The following is an 18,162-nucleotide window of genomic DNA, read 5'->3' on the forward strand; positions in this document are numbered from 1 at the left end:
GATTCATCATTGCTTATAGCTCTTATTTGCTGAATGGAATTACTTGCAAACTGTCAGGTATATCTGTTAAAGCAATACCTAACATCTAGATTTCAATATGCTCAGTTTGAACCACATTTGAATATTTTTTCAGGTATTTAACCTCAATTTCTACTCTCTTATATGGGTTAGATGCAAAAAATAAAAACAGTGGAAATACAATGTTTTTGTGAATGCCTTTAGTTTGAGTGGATTAAGTAAGAAAAACATTTGGCCCTTTACATAAGAAGTTAAAAGCAGTACGAATTGAATTAAACTAAAGATTTGTGTGTGAAATTCTCCCTAAAATGGCAGAAGTTAGTTTGCTTGTGGGAGAGGAGTCACCAAAAAGAACATTTTCCTGACACCACCATTCTTGATTGGCTTTGTAAAGCCTCTTTCTGAATCACTACGCAACACTGATCCATATACTACGAATCTATCAAGAGGAATACGAAAGGCTGCTTTTTTTTTTCCCCATCAGAAAAAAAAAATCCAATCAAAATATACTGGGATTTTGGTCCTCTATCCAAGGCATCTCCCAACGCCGGGGGGCTTATTCCAAAGCTGGCTTCATGTCTTCTGATGTGAAGACACGTATTCTTCATACTTTTCACAAACTTTTTTTTTTCCAGCATATGAAACACCAAATGTTTTCGGCCAAGTCTTCAACCAACCCAGAGCACGGGGCCAGTCCTAGGTAAACTGGAGTTCTGCCTATAAATGCTTTGTCAGTGTTTCTCACATTCCCAATCACCTCTGCTTTACCAGAACATTCTCCATTTGTCAATAGAGATACAAAGAATAGAATCAAGACTATGAAAACAAAATAGACCCTAAATTTAAGTTTCATTTTCAATTTTTTTTGAAGGAAAGATGAAGCGTTCCTTCCAAAAGGAAAGGCTTTCTAAAGGCATTCTTTTTTTTTTTTTTTTTTTTTTTTTTTCCTGAGATGAAGACAGATAGAGGTGGAAATGATACTAAGACACAGCTACACTGACAAGAGAGATCACCTGCACAGGTCATTTTACATACATAATTACGTTAATGAAATTATAAAACATCAGACATTTGCACCCAATTTTCCATTTATGGGCTCAACATCCGACCAATGTAAAATTAATTTATACAATCACCCTTTAATAATAAATATCTGACAGGACTATTTCAAGAAGCTAAGAAAAAAGATACAAAATCAATGTGCTTTGTGCCTGTGCTGCCAAAAATGACTTTGGCTCTGATGATATAACTCTACAAACATTTGTTAACACAATGTTATTTACTTTCTTGTTTTGCCTAACGGCAATGTTTGCTTTGTACCTGTATGTTTGCACTTTTCTTATGTTCAGGATCATGATTTCAATGAAACATGGGTTTGTGCAAGAAATATTTAGTCTAGGTTTATCAGTCTTGAACACCCAACACAACATTCCTAAAGCAACACCGTGCAATAAGCCAGTTTCCCCATTTCATCTATGACCTGGAGTTGTGATGAAAGACAGGAAATTCACCTGATTCCTGGAGATAGCGATACACCAAGAAATTCACTTCGTCACTGGTTATGCTCATCTTAGCCCAACCTCAATATGATGAGGTTTACGAGAAGTGTGATCCACGCTCTGTTCAAAGGGAAAGAAAAGAACAGGTTTTGTTTTATCTTGATTTATTAATAAAGTTGTTAGCAAAATAGAGGTGGGATTTGTTAAGGTATTTAAAGGTCTCATTATTAGAGCTGGTATATCCCCATGTGAGGCACCCGTTAAATACCGTGAGTCAAGCACTCAAGCTGTACTATACCTTTTATTAAAGAGGAGTATTTAATATATACAAGAGTCTGAGGGAGCATTTTAAATCTTGAAAGCCTTTGCAAGTGTTAACTCTTCTACTTATGTGGCTTTACTACAGGTTCTCTGGACACTCCTTGTTACTGTAAGAATATTGCCGTTTCAGAACTGCTGGCAATCGCGGTCACATATAACATACCAAATCATAACCTCTTTGCAGCCCCAAATTTGACATCTAGTTTTCCATCCAGTAGTTCACCCATTTAACAGACAGATTCTTTCCTTACAAAACCAAGTTATGCAGAGGACATAAATAAAGTTCCCATAACATACAAAAAAAATCTAATTTTAAGATGAAATTACAGATTTTATTACAGGGGTGTGCACATGAGAGAGAGAGTGGGAGGGAAGAGAGAGAGAATGCAATATACCTCGTGCCAACAAGGAATACAAATATCCTGGCATTATATAAAGTTATAACGTTATAATGTCTCTGCTGATTATGGGCGAGCAAGAATTATTCACTTAAGTAATCATAACCTTTAGGATGACAGTTTTACATTACTATTTTGGGCACGTATGCCCATAATAAATAAATTTGTTTTGAACATTTTCCATTAAATCTTGATGATTCATTTCTGTTTGGGAATCTGATTTAAGAAGTTTGGTTTCCAAAGCTGTAAGTACTTCTCAGACATAACCTTTGCAGCTGTCAGGCACACCATACCTATACCTAACAATGTAAAGATTCGGACATAGAAGCGCATGCTACACGCTGGTTGCGAATTATAAATGAAACACTGTAGGCGTGTGCTGTTTGTTTCAATTTCCCGTATGTCTCTTCTTGGCAAGCAGAAAGGGCTTTGTTCATCGAAAACCTCTTCAGCAATTCCTGCTGCCTAAAGTAGCACCTGCTACTGAGGGCAACGCTGATCAACTACAAGTTTCCCCGGCTGATCATTTCAACCAGGGGGTCACTCCTGACTGTAACAGATGTCTCTGCATATTTATGGAAATTGAGGTCTTTTGAACCCTGTTAAGCCTTTTATTCTCCTGTACTGCTAGATTTCATCAGTGGTTCAGACGTTGTTTTGCCATAAGGAACCACACCTTACTAAATTGGGAGACACCTTCCTCAACAAATGTAGTCTTTATTATCATAGGGCGCATTCCACAGAGAACACGAAGAAAGAAAATACCAAAAATCTCACAGGCTCAGCTTGGAAAATTTCATCTACTTTGGGAATCCTGCTGTTAGGATTCTGGGGAAGACACCACCAGCTGCACCCAGTATCCAGCTCTCTCACAAACGCCACGCATCGCCCTGGAAAATTGTTTGGTGTCTTTGCCCCTCAATTTCCCCTCTGTAAAAGGGGCTGACGTTTCCCTGCCATGCAGTCAGGAGGCTGAAAGCACCCGTGGCTGCAGGGGGGTTAGATTCCAAGGTGGCATTGCCTTAGCTCACAGACAGGACGGAAAGACATCTGCACGTGGTGAACACAGCATGCTCACAGGCGTGAAGAGCTGGCAGAGGAAGCACCATGGGAGGGCTGGAGAGCTGGCTCAGCACCCAGCCACGGCCTCCACTCCTTGCCCAGCATGGGGCGGTCAGCCTGCAGCACCTGAGATGCTACATCAGGAATATTCAGCGAGGGGAGCACTTCTTTCCAAAACAATGAGCTCCATAAAAAGCGGTGGCTTTTAAATACCACTTCTTCCAGATAAACATCCTTGTTCCTGAATAATTAATAATCCACTGCGCCTCTTTTTGCACAGTCATCGCCATACAATGAAGAACAAAAAACATACAGTGCAACAGTTAACATCATTTTCATCCCCGACTGTATAGAATACATCCGTATCGCTGCTGCAGTGATGATAACAATAGATAAAGAAACTTTGATAACCGTGGGTTTAAAAAACACCCAACATAACATTTTAAAAAGTATTTTAAAAATAGCAGTTTCAATATTTGGTGGTAGGAAAGTTGGTAAAGTTGAAACCTCTTACAAAAATTCAGTTTCAGCAATGACGTACTTTGTGGTAAAATGAACTTTATTAAAAAAAATCAAGAAACTACAAATGCTGTTTCTGGATGCATCCTGCTAATTCAAGCCATTGACATTGCATTTCCCACATACAGAGAGTTGCTTTAGGAAAGGGAAGGGAAAGGAAGGGTGTCGTTTTTTGTTTGTTTTTCTAAAGAAGACTTTTCTTAAATGAATTAAAACCAGAGAAAATCAGCCTGACTGCAAAATAAATAGCTTGACAGACACGGAAAAACCTCCACAGCAGCTACCTTTGTAGCAGAATCCCAAACACACTGAGGAGCTGGATTTACAATGCATTTTCCCCGAAGTCAGTCAACAGGAATTACTTTGACATATGTGTCAGATCATATCTTTATACACACTGCTAGCATGCCATAAATAACCAGATGATCCCCACTCATACATTTAAGGTTTCTTCCCTCCCAGAGATGCCAGTGATCGGATACACAACTGCAAAGCTTTTACCCATCCAAAATGATGCACAGACCTTGGCTTTGACCCAGAGAAATCTATTCATTAGAAATTTGGCTGAGCTTTGAAAGACCATACTCAATTTCATTAACGCTCTTTTTGATTTCGTTCTTCCCCATGGATAAACACCCCAAACAAAAAAGATTACAGAAAACACAGTGGGGAGGAGAGGAACATAATTCTCCTTTGGGTATCTCTAAGTCTGATTCATAAGCAGTGAACAACTAGCCTCCCCCTCAATACATTTTTTTAATGCAGAAATGCAAACTTCTATAGGAAATGGCAGAAACTCTTACTTATCATTGTGATAGAATTATTTCTGTTAGCTGACAGTCTTCTTTTGTTACTGGAGACTGGTATTACCGAGATTAATACAGTTGTTGTGTTTTTTTTTTAATAAAGTATAGCTTAGAAACAATACTGCTGTGCCTTTGGAGACATTCCGCGTTCAAACCAGCAATAACATCTTAATTCTTCACAATCTCAAGCGGAATTACAAAAAGCATTCAAATGCATGCTCGAGCTTTCTTTTCTTGAAACATTTTTTTCCTGCACCCAGTTACACATGAGGGAAAGTTCCACTTACTCCAACCTTACCTTAAAAACACGGGCTATGATCCTGCAGGTATTTGGGAATGTTCAATCAAGGTGAGCAGAGCCTACCGAGACAACGGATTTCCCAATGTGTTATGGACCCCAAACACTCAAAACCCCTCAGTGCATGGGTCATCAAGAGCAGGTGAAATTAAATTCCACCTTTACTTTAAACACGTGCTCAGCTGTCGGTCCTGCAGGGGTAGGCTGGCGGAGACCCTTGGCTCGCAGAGCTAAGAAGCTGGGTTTGGATACGCTACGGGTGTGCTTCTAGGGCTGCTCGGGGTGACCGGGCAAGCTCATTTCCTGGCACTCAGCGCTGGACCTGACCTGGCTCTGAGGCTGGCGTGCCACTGCTCCCAGATTAGCCCTTCCTGGAGCACCGGGAATGCTGCTAACGCACCGGCTGTGCCAGAGGCTGGAGACGAGGCCTGTGGAGCAGCTGTGCTCCAGCACCGCGCCAGCCAGGTCCATCAGGAGCGGCGTATTTGCATCACGGTCCCGTACCCACATCAAGTGATTGCTTTTCCTTCTCCAGGAGCACTGTAGCACTGTTGCCATAAATAAGGCAGATCCGGCTGCAGAATCACAGGAAAATAACCTTTTAAATCTTGAAAATAGCACCTGAAGCCACCTAACAGCTCCTCTCCTGCCCTTGTAGAGTGACCACAGGCCCTGCAAGGCCGTTTCCTGGCCTGTGGGCTCGCATGGGGCAGGGCAGAGCATGGCCAGGGGACGCAGAGGCCATTTCGAGAAAGGAGCTCACACTTGCCACTCGTAGCAGCACTGTCAGTCAATCCTCCCCTCGGGAAGACGGAAACAGGCCAGACATTTAGGGAAAACACCTCAACTAAAACCTCGACCTGAAACTGAAATAGGAAACTGGATGCTTCCTATTTCTGCACCCAGCCCTCCTGACAGAAATTCATCAGGCTGCCAGCCAGGTCCTCATGTTACCCCCTGAAAAGCTGCAAGCTTCCATCTGCTTTAACTGAATGCTGAACGGCCTTCAGCTTCTTGGAGGATTTTTTTTTTCCCATTGTTGTTAAATAGCCCCCACACACCCACAAATGTTCATTTATCTCCTGGAGGGGTTACACTATATACCTACTTATTCAACATGGCTAGGCTAAGATGTTTTTGCCCAAATAAAAGTTCTAATGACAACAAAAAAATGGAAAAGAAAAAAGAGAATTTGTGTATTTCCATTGGGGGAAAAAAAATAGGCAAACCGAGAGGCTTCATAAAAATGGAAACCTTCCAGAAAGTTCAAATATTTAGTGTTGCCAAACTGCTGCACTGCTGCATGGGAACTGCAGTTCTTGTACTTGCGCTCCCATTTTCTTGTCCAAGATGGCTCCGGGCGTGAAGCCGCACCTCAGGACCCAGCACAGCCTCGCCATCTCGGAGAAGAGCATGCGAACACAAGAGCTAGCAGAGGCTCTCAGAAGGCATTCTAGGTGCACAGCCAAAGCAGTAGGTTACTGTTTCTCATATGCTCTGTAGTTTAACGAAAAACATTTCCCAAAGCCAGAAACCACCTCTCACAAAGCAACCTACTTACTCAATCTCAGTATTTTCAGTTGAAAACTGTTGAAAACCAGAAAGTTTCAAGCCCCACACTTCTAGGCTGTGTCTTACCATAGAGCCAGAACACAAGCATCAGGCTGCAGCTCTTCCCCAAAGGATAACAAGCTCCGTTTGGCCCACATCATTGCCTTCTTCAGTTTCGTCTTTTACTGCAGCTGCCTCTTCTGGAGGAGGAAATCCAGTATGTCTCCTTCCCAAAATGCCAAACCAGAACTTCTGGAGAGCTAAAGTGCACACACTGCTCCCTCTCCCCCAGTACCTCCTGCCATTTCAAGAAGCTAAATAGTAAAACATCTTTTCTTTCCAGCATCCTGACATGGGAGTGATACAATTTCATTCCTTCTGATTACAAGGTCCAGAGCACGCAGGATGATTCTTTCCAAACTCCACCTATGCTAGTCACCAAAATAATAGGTAGCCCTGGTCAAAATGCAGCTTGCGCATGTGTAACTTTCAGACTCTTTTACAGATGCTCACAAATGTCTTTGCATAACTTACGTTTATTATTTTACGGTTTTCTTCACACTTTTTTTTTTTTCTTCCAGGGGAATAAAACCTGATATACTGCACTACAGGATCATCTCAGAGAACGCTTAGTGCTCCATGCAGTATCCGCTGTTGCACCTACAGCTCTGTCGCTGGCATTTACAGCAGCTCAGTAAGGGCAGAGACCTCAAGAAAAGGCAACAGGCTTGCCAGAAAACATGAACTGCCAAATGTTCAGGCTGGCTCTTTTTTTTTTTTTTTTTAGTCTATTTATTTACATTGACCTTCTGTTGATTTTAAAATGGCCACACTAAATCAAAACAAACCCAGAAAGCTCCAGCTCATTCACATTGCTGCCTGAAGACCATATCCTTACGAGAAGTAACAACAGCGTCTAAGATCTTCAGGAAAAATGGTACTGATATAAATAAGGTCTAGCTCAGATCCTAACATGTTAGGGTATCTCATACAATTAATCACTGAATTCAACCGTATCGAAGTTCAAAATCTAGTGCCAATTGAAAAAAGTGGAGGTAGAAGAAATGCCGATTATATGCATTTGGCAATGATTAATGAACCTGCAGTTCTGCCTTGAAGAGGTCACTCTTGATGAATCAAGTGCTGTGTGGGCAAATCTGACAAAAATAGGATTTTCATCTGAATATAAGGGTCTATCAAAATAAAATAAAAACTTTGTTCAGAAATGTCAGTTTACTATGCTGTACTTAGAAAGATGTGCTTTGATGAATCTCTTGTATTAAAGGCTAACTGCACCTATTGTCTTTATCCTATTAAAAATCTGCAATAAAACAAACAAAAATGAAACCAACAACAAAAAAAAAAGTTTGTCCTGTCCTGGAAAATAAATAAATTAGTAAAGGAATGATCCAGTAAAATATCAAAAAATAAAAACTAAAATCCAACCTAACACAAAAATACTAAAATACTAAATAGTATTTACCTACTAAATAGTATTTATCTACTAAATAGAAATACTAAATACTAAAATACTAAAATAGCTTGGCCAGTTAAACACTTTGATGGACATCATTGCAGAACATTTTATTTCAGCATTAATATAACCTTTCTTTAACTTATAAATTACATTTCAAATTGAAAAGCCATTTGGAATCGTATCTATTTATTTTTAAAAATGGCAACAAAAGATATCCCAGCAATTTCTAAGTGCTCTTCAAATATTTTCCAATTAATCAACAATTTCCAGCACAAAGTAAATGTCAACAGAAGACAAGCCTTTCATCACCAAATTCCCAGCAAACTCTATTCCTCTATCAAAAGGTGTAGAACTGTGCATCAGCTCTTTCATACTTATAATATCTTAGTTTGATCAGGTTGTTTTTCAGTTCTCAGATGGTTTACTTAATTACATCAGCCTCCAGCATTTCAGTTCTAAGAGTTCAAGTGGATCTTTTCCAACTCCTTTTGCTATAAAGTGAAATGGGTTTTCCTGTATTGATCTCTCCTTTTTGGCACTTTGCTAAGGGGAAAAAAAGCAAACAAAAGCAAGCGCTCTTCTTAATTAGTGCAATTGTGTTATACCTCCTTTATAGCTTAGTTCTAAGAAGAGGCAATTTCAATTATTTTTTTCTCTTTTTTAATAAAATTAATGTTTACAATAGTATATTATATGGAAAGCCCAGGGAAGCCAAAAATAAGACTGAGGGGAGAGTAAAGGTTGATGGTAGCTCTAGAGCTTGCAAATGAAATGAAATGAACTTTTGCTGTTTTTTTTATTTTATTTTTATTTTTAAAGAAGGAACTAGGGGTTTAAGAAATCAAACCACATGATTGGATTTAGTCTGAGAATCAAGACACCTCATCACTCTTGAACAACTGAAGTTAATTGGGAATGCTGCCAGGAAACAGAAGTAAGATTTTCTTCCTCACATGAGCACAAAACAATAATGTGGACAAACTACGTGTTCACTCACTTCAAGTCAATTAGACTAAAATACATGATCATCTGATTGTACACCTACTTGTGAGTGCACATGTGTATTCCCCATGTATGCAATGCAACCAGAAGTAAGTTTTAAATCTTACAGGTAGCGCTACACACTCAAAAAAGTTAATGAAGACTTATAACATTAAAAAGATGGCACAATTACTCTACTGATATTTGCTTTTCTTGATTTTTGGCAAGAGAAGTAGTGTAATAATACTATCTCAAATTTAACTTTTCACCAAAATTATCTGGATTTTTATTAAAATCTTAAAGAAAGAACAAACGTTAGCATTTAAATTTTTCATCAGTGCTTCATATTCACAGAGCGCTGAGATAAAAGGAATATGATGGGATGATCTCCTGCCAGAACTGGTTGTACCTGTTTCATTTTCTTTCTGTAACCGCAGATGAGAGTAAAATAACACAGATGAATTTTTAGAACGAACATCGCCTCGAATATTTAGAATTAAGCACAGCTTCTTTTTCAGCTGCCAAGAATTTCTCTAATACCTAAAAAGATACACTAGAACTTCAATTTGAGGAATCTGAGTCCCAAGCTTGCCTTTAAGTAAGGATGCAAACAGACACCCAACTGTGATGAGACAGGCCAAGGACCAGTAGATAAAATATTTGCCTTTGAGGTGACACCATGCAGCTGGGACAGATAAAGAAGCCTCCACGAAGGCCCAGAGCCACCTGCTGCATGGGCAGCTGGGATTAGCAGGAATGATGTCTATTTTATTTATCTTACTTTTAAATGAGGCAAAGAACACAAGAGCTATGCGCTGGAAAGGACAGCCATGATTTGCCTGAAAGACGGAATGGCTGAATAAGGCTTTTTCACTTTTTTTCTTTTATCCAGCAACTTTACTGGTTGAAATGGTGCATCTCTGGGAGCAGGGACCAATATCCTGTTTTTTCCCAATGCATCTGAGCATTTTTACTGGGCTGCAGAATCAGGGTGCATCTTGCTCGATGCCCTTATGTTTGAAGAGAGAGAGAACGGTAAAAAAAATCCATGTGTGCTTTTTACAATGTCCCTTATATAAACTGCTTCCTTTAACGCCCTGAAGGCAAATCCTTGTTTTAAAAACCAGACTGCTATCAGCTTACCAGCTGGAACGGTGTTAGTGCCAGCTACAGTGATAGGGACCTTCACTACTCAACACTTGATGGACAGGCATGGTAGGCATGTCACATAAACACTGCAAGACCAGGGAAGTGACACACAACGATGGCAGCATAAAAGGGGTTTGAAACTTTTTCATACACGTGAACTTGGTCTTCTTATTTCATTTCTTTGTTCCAAACCTCCAGCATGCAGGAAATACTCTCAGGACCATGGGCAGACTGCAGTGGTAACACCAACAACAGTATGCAGAGGTTCCTCTTGGTCCAGAAACTTACAGGTTTGGGTCTCTCCCGCAAGCACCAAATATTCAGTCAAACCTGTTTCAATTCCATGTACATTTGAATTTTATGTTGTTTTATCATCTTTTGGGACTGCTTGTCACAAGTACAGTTAGAAAAAGACCAAACAGCATGACCATCAGACCGAGGAAGGTGATTCTTTCCCTCCACTCTGCTCTCGTGAGACCCCACTTGGAGCACTGCATCCAGCTCTGGGGCCCCCAGCACAAGAAGGACATGGAACTGCTAAGTAGGTCCAGAGGAGGTCCATGAGGATGATCAGAGGGCTGGAGCACCTCTCCTATGAAGACAGGCTGAGGGAGTTGGGGTTGTTCAGCCTGGAGAAGAGAAGGCTCTGGGGAGACCTTCCAATACCTAAAGGGGGCCTACAGGAAAGCTGGGGAGGGACTCTGTCAGGGAGGGTAGTGACAGGACAAGGAGGAATGGCTTTAAACTAAACGAGGGTAGATTTAGAGTGGATATAAGGAAGAAATCCTTTACTTAGAGGGCGGTGAGGCCCTGGAACAGGTTGCCCAGAGAAGCCCCATCCCTGGAAGTATTCAAAGCCAGGTTGGATGGGGCCTTGGGCAACCTGGTTTGGTGGGAGGTGTCCCTGCCCATGGCAGGGGGATTGGAATTACATGGTCTTTGATTTGGTCTTTAGATGGTTTTTATTTGGTCCCTTCCAACCCAAACCATCCTGTGATTCTATGAAATATGAAAGCGATTCTGGTGCTGTCTCATGACAATATCTGTAACTTGAATGATAAAACCGACTCTTGGACTTAACCAAAACTCTAAGTTTAATTTGACATAAAACAACAGGAGTTTGTGCTGGCCTAAAAAACCTGAAGCGTTTTAGCTGTACAAGCTAGCTCCACATGGCTGCAGAGCAGTAGATTAGTGGACAACTGGCCAGTTGTCACCAGCTTTGCTCATCACAAGTGCAAAGAGGATCATGGATGGATCATGTCTATGATCATAGATGATCATAGCATGATCATGGATGGATCATGTCTACGATCCATCACCAGCTTGGGCCATGTAGCTGCCAAGTGAATGAGATCTGGGAGGGATCCGCAGAGGTCTAGAGACAACGTGAGAGGGGGAGCCCCACTAGTTCACAGCTGGATGGCCTCAGGCGGAGGGAATGTGCAGTGACGTCCTTCGGGGGGTGGGGTTTTATTACTTTCTGCTAATAAGCTTAGCAGATGTTACTGGGAACAGTCTGATGTTATTTTTCCATCATTTATAACTTTATTTTTAATTTTTTCCTCAGAGCAAGCAAAGGCAATAGACCTTACCACATATTTCAACCTTAACATCTTTTCCCTGTAGTATTGTTAAAAGTGTGGCTGAGGATTTTCCTTATTTTTATTATTATTACACAAAGGGAAAAAGTATTTTTCCCATTCGCCTGTAACTCAAAACTAGCTGAAAGCATTATATTCTGAGTTATAGGGCAAAAAACGCTTTTCAGGCTCACAACATGCAAAATATCACCCCCCAAAACAAACATCTTGTAAATTATAGAATACAGGAAAACAAAGAATTGCAATGGAAACTGTTTTGCACTTTTATTGTGGAGGACCCTGCTATAAACTATTTATAAACATATTAACTATGGCTATGAACAGTTAATGTTTTCTCTTGAATAATCTTAAGAGAATGCTGTAAGGACAAACATTAGATAGGGTATGCAACAGAACAACAGAAACATAAATACACACATTCAGGATATTTCACTGCAGTGTATTTATACCTCCAACATTTAGGTCTTACTAGAAATCTTTTTTTTTTTTTTTTAACAGAAGTTTCACTGGTCTTCTGGTTTACATTGGTTTGAGCTCTGGAGACGAGTCATTCAATGTCTCCACTTTTATGGAACATATAATATTACTTTCCTTGTTGGAAGGTAAAGGGCAAAGGAAGAAGGATGGAGAGACTCAATTAGCTTTTAAAGGATGCCTGCAGACACTTCTAAGCAACCCTTGAAGTAAAAGCTTACTTCTAAGTTACTTTTCTGCATTCACATTGCTAGATATTTCACACAGAAACTTCCCATTAAAAAAATCAATACTAAGAATTAAGACTGAGCAATCTCAGTCTTATGAAAACCACCTCAAGCGCCAATTTCAGATACTGTTTGTTGTTGTTGTTGCTTTGGTTTTGGAGGGGGGGTGGTTTGCTTCTAACTTTTCATCTGAATGCTCTATATACAGACTGCAAAGAGAGAAGAAAAAAACAGGCACAACATATCCAGTAGTACAGTCCTGTACAACACTATCACACATACTATCTGTCTTTTCATCCATCCCTCTTCCTTTATATGCTGTTTTTAAAGATCAGGGTGAGGCAGACTCTGTCATTTTAAGTTTTCCGTCTTTCTGTCTTACTTGTAAGACCATAGGTGGAACAGTTAGTGCTTCTCCTCCTTAGATGGAGGGTGTCCGCCCATTTTTGCAAACACTTTACCAGCCATAGAAACATAGAAGGGTTTGGGTTGGAAGGGACATTAGAGATCACCCAATTCCAACCCCCCTGCCATGGTTAGAGACAACTCCCACTACACCAGGTTACTCAAAGCCCCATCCAAGCTGGCCTTGAACACCTCCAGGGATGGGGCACCCACAGCTTCTCTGGGCAACCTGTTCCAGTGCCTCACCACCCTCGGAGTAAAGAATTTCTTCCTCATAGCTAATCTAAACCTACCCTCTTTTAGTTTTAAGACATTAGCCCCCCTTCCCCCTTGTCCTATCACTACACTCCCTGACAAAGAGTCCCTCCCCAGCTTTCCTGTAGGCTCCCATTAGATACTGTGAGGCTGCTGTAAGGTCTCCCAGGAGCCTTCTCTTCTCCAGGCTGAACAAAGAGGTACACACAGTATGTACAAAGGTCTTTTCCCTTCCCAATCTTTAGCAATTTTGGTACATCTCGATATCATATTTGGTTGTTTCCTCTGGTCTAGGGACAGCAAAAGACTTAAACAGCAGCACTGTAAGGTTTCTTTTTATCTGTTGAGATTGTATTATAGCAGCGAAGTGCCAGTCCTGACTACATTTTATTTTTCATTTTAGATGGATGAAGATAAATTTCTGGTGGCACTACCGTGAAGTTCTATACAGCCCTAATATAAACAGCAAAGTCTATAGATTAAAAGGCACCATTAAGAGGGAAGCTTTTTAACCTACTTTTTTAAAGCTAAACAGCCTAAAAACTAAGATGAACTCAAAAATCCTTGGGGAGTCAGAGACAGACACGACATAATCTGAGTTTTTCATTAAAAAAAAATCAGCTGAATACTTCTCAGGAAGGATTTTAATCTATTATGACACAGTTATTAGTTAGAGCAGATCAAATAAAAAAGCACTCCCAGGCTTAAAAAATCAACACATAGAGAACTGAAGCCTTAAATCCATACATACAGGGTTTGAGAAGCTTTTAAAGGTTTTAATGCCTAGACAAGAATCGTTTCCTTGGAGAAGAAAATAATCCTATGTCGTTGGCCTTCCCTCTCAGAAGGATGCTAGGGAAGCCAGACGTGATCATAAGGGTTGACATAGCTGTCAGTCATGTGTTTACTATCACAAAAATGCTCTAAAAGCCAGTGAACATCAGTAGGATTTTGGGTGCCTAAAGGCTTGAGGATCAGAGGTTCAAAGAGACCTCGGAAGACCTGTAGTTCAAACAAAAGCCAGTTCTGGGGTCAGACCAAGCTGCTCAGGGCTTGGTCCAGTCAAGGCTTGAAACCCTCCAAGGACAGAGGTGGAACAGCATCTCGGGGTGACCTGTGCCACTGCCTTGCTGACCTCACAGGGAAACAGCTTTTCCTTGCACCCAGCCTGAAGATCTCCCGTGTCAACTTGTGCCCCTTCTCCCTCAATCTCCCTCTCTGCACCGCTGTGAGAAGACCAGGAGACCACTTCCATCTCCTCAACGACATCCAGTAGGCAATGTGGAGCTGTTAAGTGCCCCGAAGCTGTCCCTTCTCCAAGCTGACCCAGCCTCTCTTCACAGGGTAGGTGCTCCAGCCCCACCACCTTGGGCACCCTGCACAGACAAACCCCCCAGTTTGCCCACGTCTGTCTTTGGTGGGGTCCAAAACTAGATGTGCTATGAGTGCCGTGTAGAGGGGGATCATTCCTTCCCTTGATTGACTGGCTACACTTACGCTCAGATAGCACAGGGTTATTTGTTTCTTCTTGTTAACACAGAGAAATTACAGTAGGGTTATAAAGATGCAAAAGCTACATAGGGCTTTAAAATGAGCATCAGTATCTGAGTAATTGAAAGTAGAAGTCTTCTTCCAAACTGGAAGTCTTACTCATTACCATCTTTACTAATTTATATGGACAAATCATTTTCGTCTGGAAAAGATATGCAGAGAGGTAAATGGGGTAATACTCAACACTGACATGCTTACTGGATCTTCTAAGGACACAATAACCAAGCGAGTATTTTAGCCATACAGCTCCTGTAATGTAATTCTCACATGCTACTTAGCTATTGAATTCCCTCTATAAGGAGGGGAAAGAAATGTGCCTGTTTCAAAGATTCATGTGCCTTCCTGTAGCCGTGGATTAGACACTTGTCTGAGGCTGGGATTCATTGCTTCAGATTTCCCTTTCAAATCTAGGCACCAATTTGTATCTTTGGCTGTAGGGAAGCGACACGGTATCTTTATTTGAAAATAAAAAAAAAATACAGGAGAAAGGTGGCAGTGGAAGTGGTATAAGAGATTTAAGAGACGAAAGGTTAAAGAATTCATTAAAAATTAGCAGGTTTTCCAGCTCCCAGGAGAGCACACTTCACACCTGGTTACAGGTTGTTGAAATGAAAACTCTGAGGAGCAAAGAACGTGGGAGTCATGAGCCAGAAGGATGGGGGAAAGAGATCAGTAACTCCTTTTAATGATTCCTTGCTTATTGCAGATATACTGCAGCTGGATAGTGAACAATCAACATTGTAATTTTTCAGCATCCATGAAAAAATATACATACGACGTATGAGTATTCACATACCACTTACTCAATTTTTATTAATCTTTTCTCTCCTCACTACTATTGTTTTATATATGTTTTACATTTCCTTATTAAGGAGAGATAATTTTGGTCTCTTTACAGAAACTCAAGATTCTTTGTAGTATTATGCAAGAAGCAGACATCAACACCTATATTTAAGTATGACACGTTATAAGCTTATATTATCACTTATAATTTCACTACACTTTAACTGTTTGGACTGTAAAGCTCCATGGTGAGCGTGTGCCTCAGGCTAAATTTCTTTCTGGAAGGCATAAGCAAAAATAGTTCAGTCATTTCAGAGTGCAGTTGGGGAAAATACAGTGTTGCTGATATTTATACAGCTGTTTCAGTGAGAATCTCTAGTGCTTCCATACTTTGGAGCAAGGACTTGACATTTGGCAGAGAGCTTGCTCTGATGGCAATGTGCCTTTTCCATCACAGTGAAAATCCACATAAATTGAACTAAAATAAAACCCCCTGAAAACACTACTTTTATGTGCACTGCACAGGTTTGTTGGAGGCCAATAATTAACTTATCAAAATATTACCATTTCACTAACTTTGCTGCATCCTGAGGCAACAGGAACTTAGAGTCTTTTTACATAAGGGGACACAGATACATCCTGATGCAGAAGCAAAGGTATGGGATGGGACAGCAGGCTGTGAAAGGCGAAGAGAATCAGGGCTACAAGCTGACAGATCACTGAGCTGGTTTCACTCACGCATGCAGTTCTGCTGATGTCCTGTCTCCAGAGAGTAGAAAATACCCTTTCTTCCCAACAAGTACTTCAGAGGAAAAAATAATTATAGCCAAGGTATAATACTGATTTTGAAACCTCTCTGCTCTCTTTCATATTATATTTTATCAGCAGTTTACTCCTGACCATTTTGACTATGTGGCCTTTAATGCTTTTTAGCTGTATTTATTAACAACCTTATTTTTATTGCTTTTATGAGTTAAGGATTTTCCTCCCAGGCGTTCAATTACAAGTCTTAGTTAGATTGGGAAATTCTTTAAAAGAAAAGAAAACAAAGTTGTTGTGTTTTTTTCCCTCCCAACTGAAAATAGATTATTTTTTCCTCTCCCATTTGTTTTCTGTCAATTTAGAACACACTTAACCAGCATAGCTGTTTGCTTATAAGGACTTGTATTTCACCTTGGTCAAATTTAATCTGAATACTGAAGAAATTTTTAGCATTCAGTGAACTGCTAATATTTAGTCAATTCCTCTGAACATCAGAAATGCATATAAACGCACGCTGTTTAATGCATGGTCATTCCCAGGGATTGGAATTAAATACAGAAAAGCAACAGAACGTTTTCTTGTCATTAGCACATATTTAAAATGCTGGGTTTTGAGGAAGTGCGTTTTTAAGTCTTTTCAGCTGTCACTGAACAATATTTTGGTACTATAAACTGGATGAAGGCAATCAAAATCATCAGTGAAGAGCCATCACTTCAATTTTTATTCACTGCAAACTTGTACAGAGCTGATCTGGAGCTTGAGAACAGGGACATGCTAAATCCTACTGCCTACAAAGGAAACAAAGATTTATTCATAAGAATTTCACAGATGACGCAAAAAATACTTCCCTTCTTTCCTTTACTGACAGCCGCCTTAAAACTTAACCTGTTGTTTAGGAATGCTTCCAACCTCACAGGTCTGAAAGATGTTTTTCCCCACTCAATACATTGATGCAAATGAGCTCCCTTTCCATCAAATATCTTGTGAAAGATTTCCTAAGAAAGGGAAAGGTTTGTCCAATTTTATTTTTCTTACTAGTACATTACCATTATGTAATAGCATTTTGTTCTCCTGAAGAAAAGGAGAAAACGTATATCCTACCTAAGAAGTTAACGGTACCACCCATTAATGACTTTTTATTGTTCTGTGTTCTCAAAGCGCTGTTAAAACATGAACTCATACATCTTAGATGTTTCTGTACAAGTTTTGGTGTAACACAGAACTTCTCAGGCGCTTATTACATGTCACCAGTGGTTTAACCATTTTGGTTATAAGTCACATTCATTCTCTTTCCACGTGAAGGAACACAGGGCATCTGTTATAAGGATAAATGCAAAGCAAATGTTTCACAAATTCAGATCTGTAACCTCTGTGATCATTTCAGCTCTTAGTATGGAGCACAAAATCATTTTGACTGATACTCAAAAAGCAACGTTATCCACAATCCTACTAGTTCCACCTCATACGAATAAGCTATACTGCAACATAACCTGCCAATAATAATGCTATGTAAGAATGGCTCTTAAGAGACTGAGCAATCCTTCTGACACAACATATTCAAAAAGGTCAGAAACATTCACCCACGTGTCAGCTGTTTGCTTTCCCCACCAGCCTTGTTCTAACCTGGCTTTGAGTTCGTCCTGATTTTCCCTGCCACAATGGCAGCAGAGAAGAGCAGAGCTGCATCCATCCTCACTGACGAACTTCCACAAAGCACCACCACTACTGCAAGGGGAGCTGGTGTGCTCCGGGCAGGGTGCGAGGGCTCGGCAGTCTCCAGGTCACTGATCTCTGGGCTGAGTCGCACATTGTTGAGTATAAAAACAAGACGAGGTGGAAGAAGGAAAAGCTTGAGGACAAGAAGTCAAATATATTTCTACCAGCACGGAGGAAGAAATAAATAACAGACCAATCACTGACTTAGAAATAATTCCAATGAGTCAAACAGCCCCTTGAATGGACGCACAGCCTTGTTATTTTATCACTAAATACACGGTCCAGTTCCTTCTATTATCAAAAATT

The 18,162-nt window shown here is 40.3% G+C and overlaps 1 protein-coding gene across 4 annotated transcripts in view; it reads right to left on the minus strand.

Annotated features, from left to right (window-relative positions):
* TBL1X (transducin beta like 1 X-linked) overlaps window positions 1-18,162 on the minus strand; it is a 199,478-nt gene that overhangs the window by 56,033 nt on the left and 125,283 nt on the right. For 3 of the 4 annotated variants that reach the window (XM_040534030.1, XM_040534016.1, XM_040534024.1), the window contains one exon: window positions 1,530-1,637. The exons of the other annotated variant lie outside the window; for it this stretch is intronic. In XM_040534030.1, coding sequence (XP_040389964.1) covers window positions 1,530-1,587 — 58 coding nt within the window. In that variant the 5' untranslated portion in view covers window positions 1,588-1,637. The remainder of the gene's footprint in view (window positions 1-1,529; window positions 1,638-18,162) is intronic. 4 annotated transcript variants of the gene reach the window in all.

Source organism: Cygnus olor, chromosome 1 (assembly GCF_009769625.2).
Source record: "Cygnus olor isolate bCygOlo1 chromosome 1, bCygOlo1.pri.v2, whole genome shotgun sequence".
Taxonomy (NCBI): Eukaryota; Metazoa; Chordata; class Aves; order Anseriformes; family Anatidae; genus Cygnus; species Cygnus olor.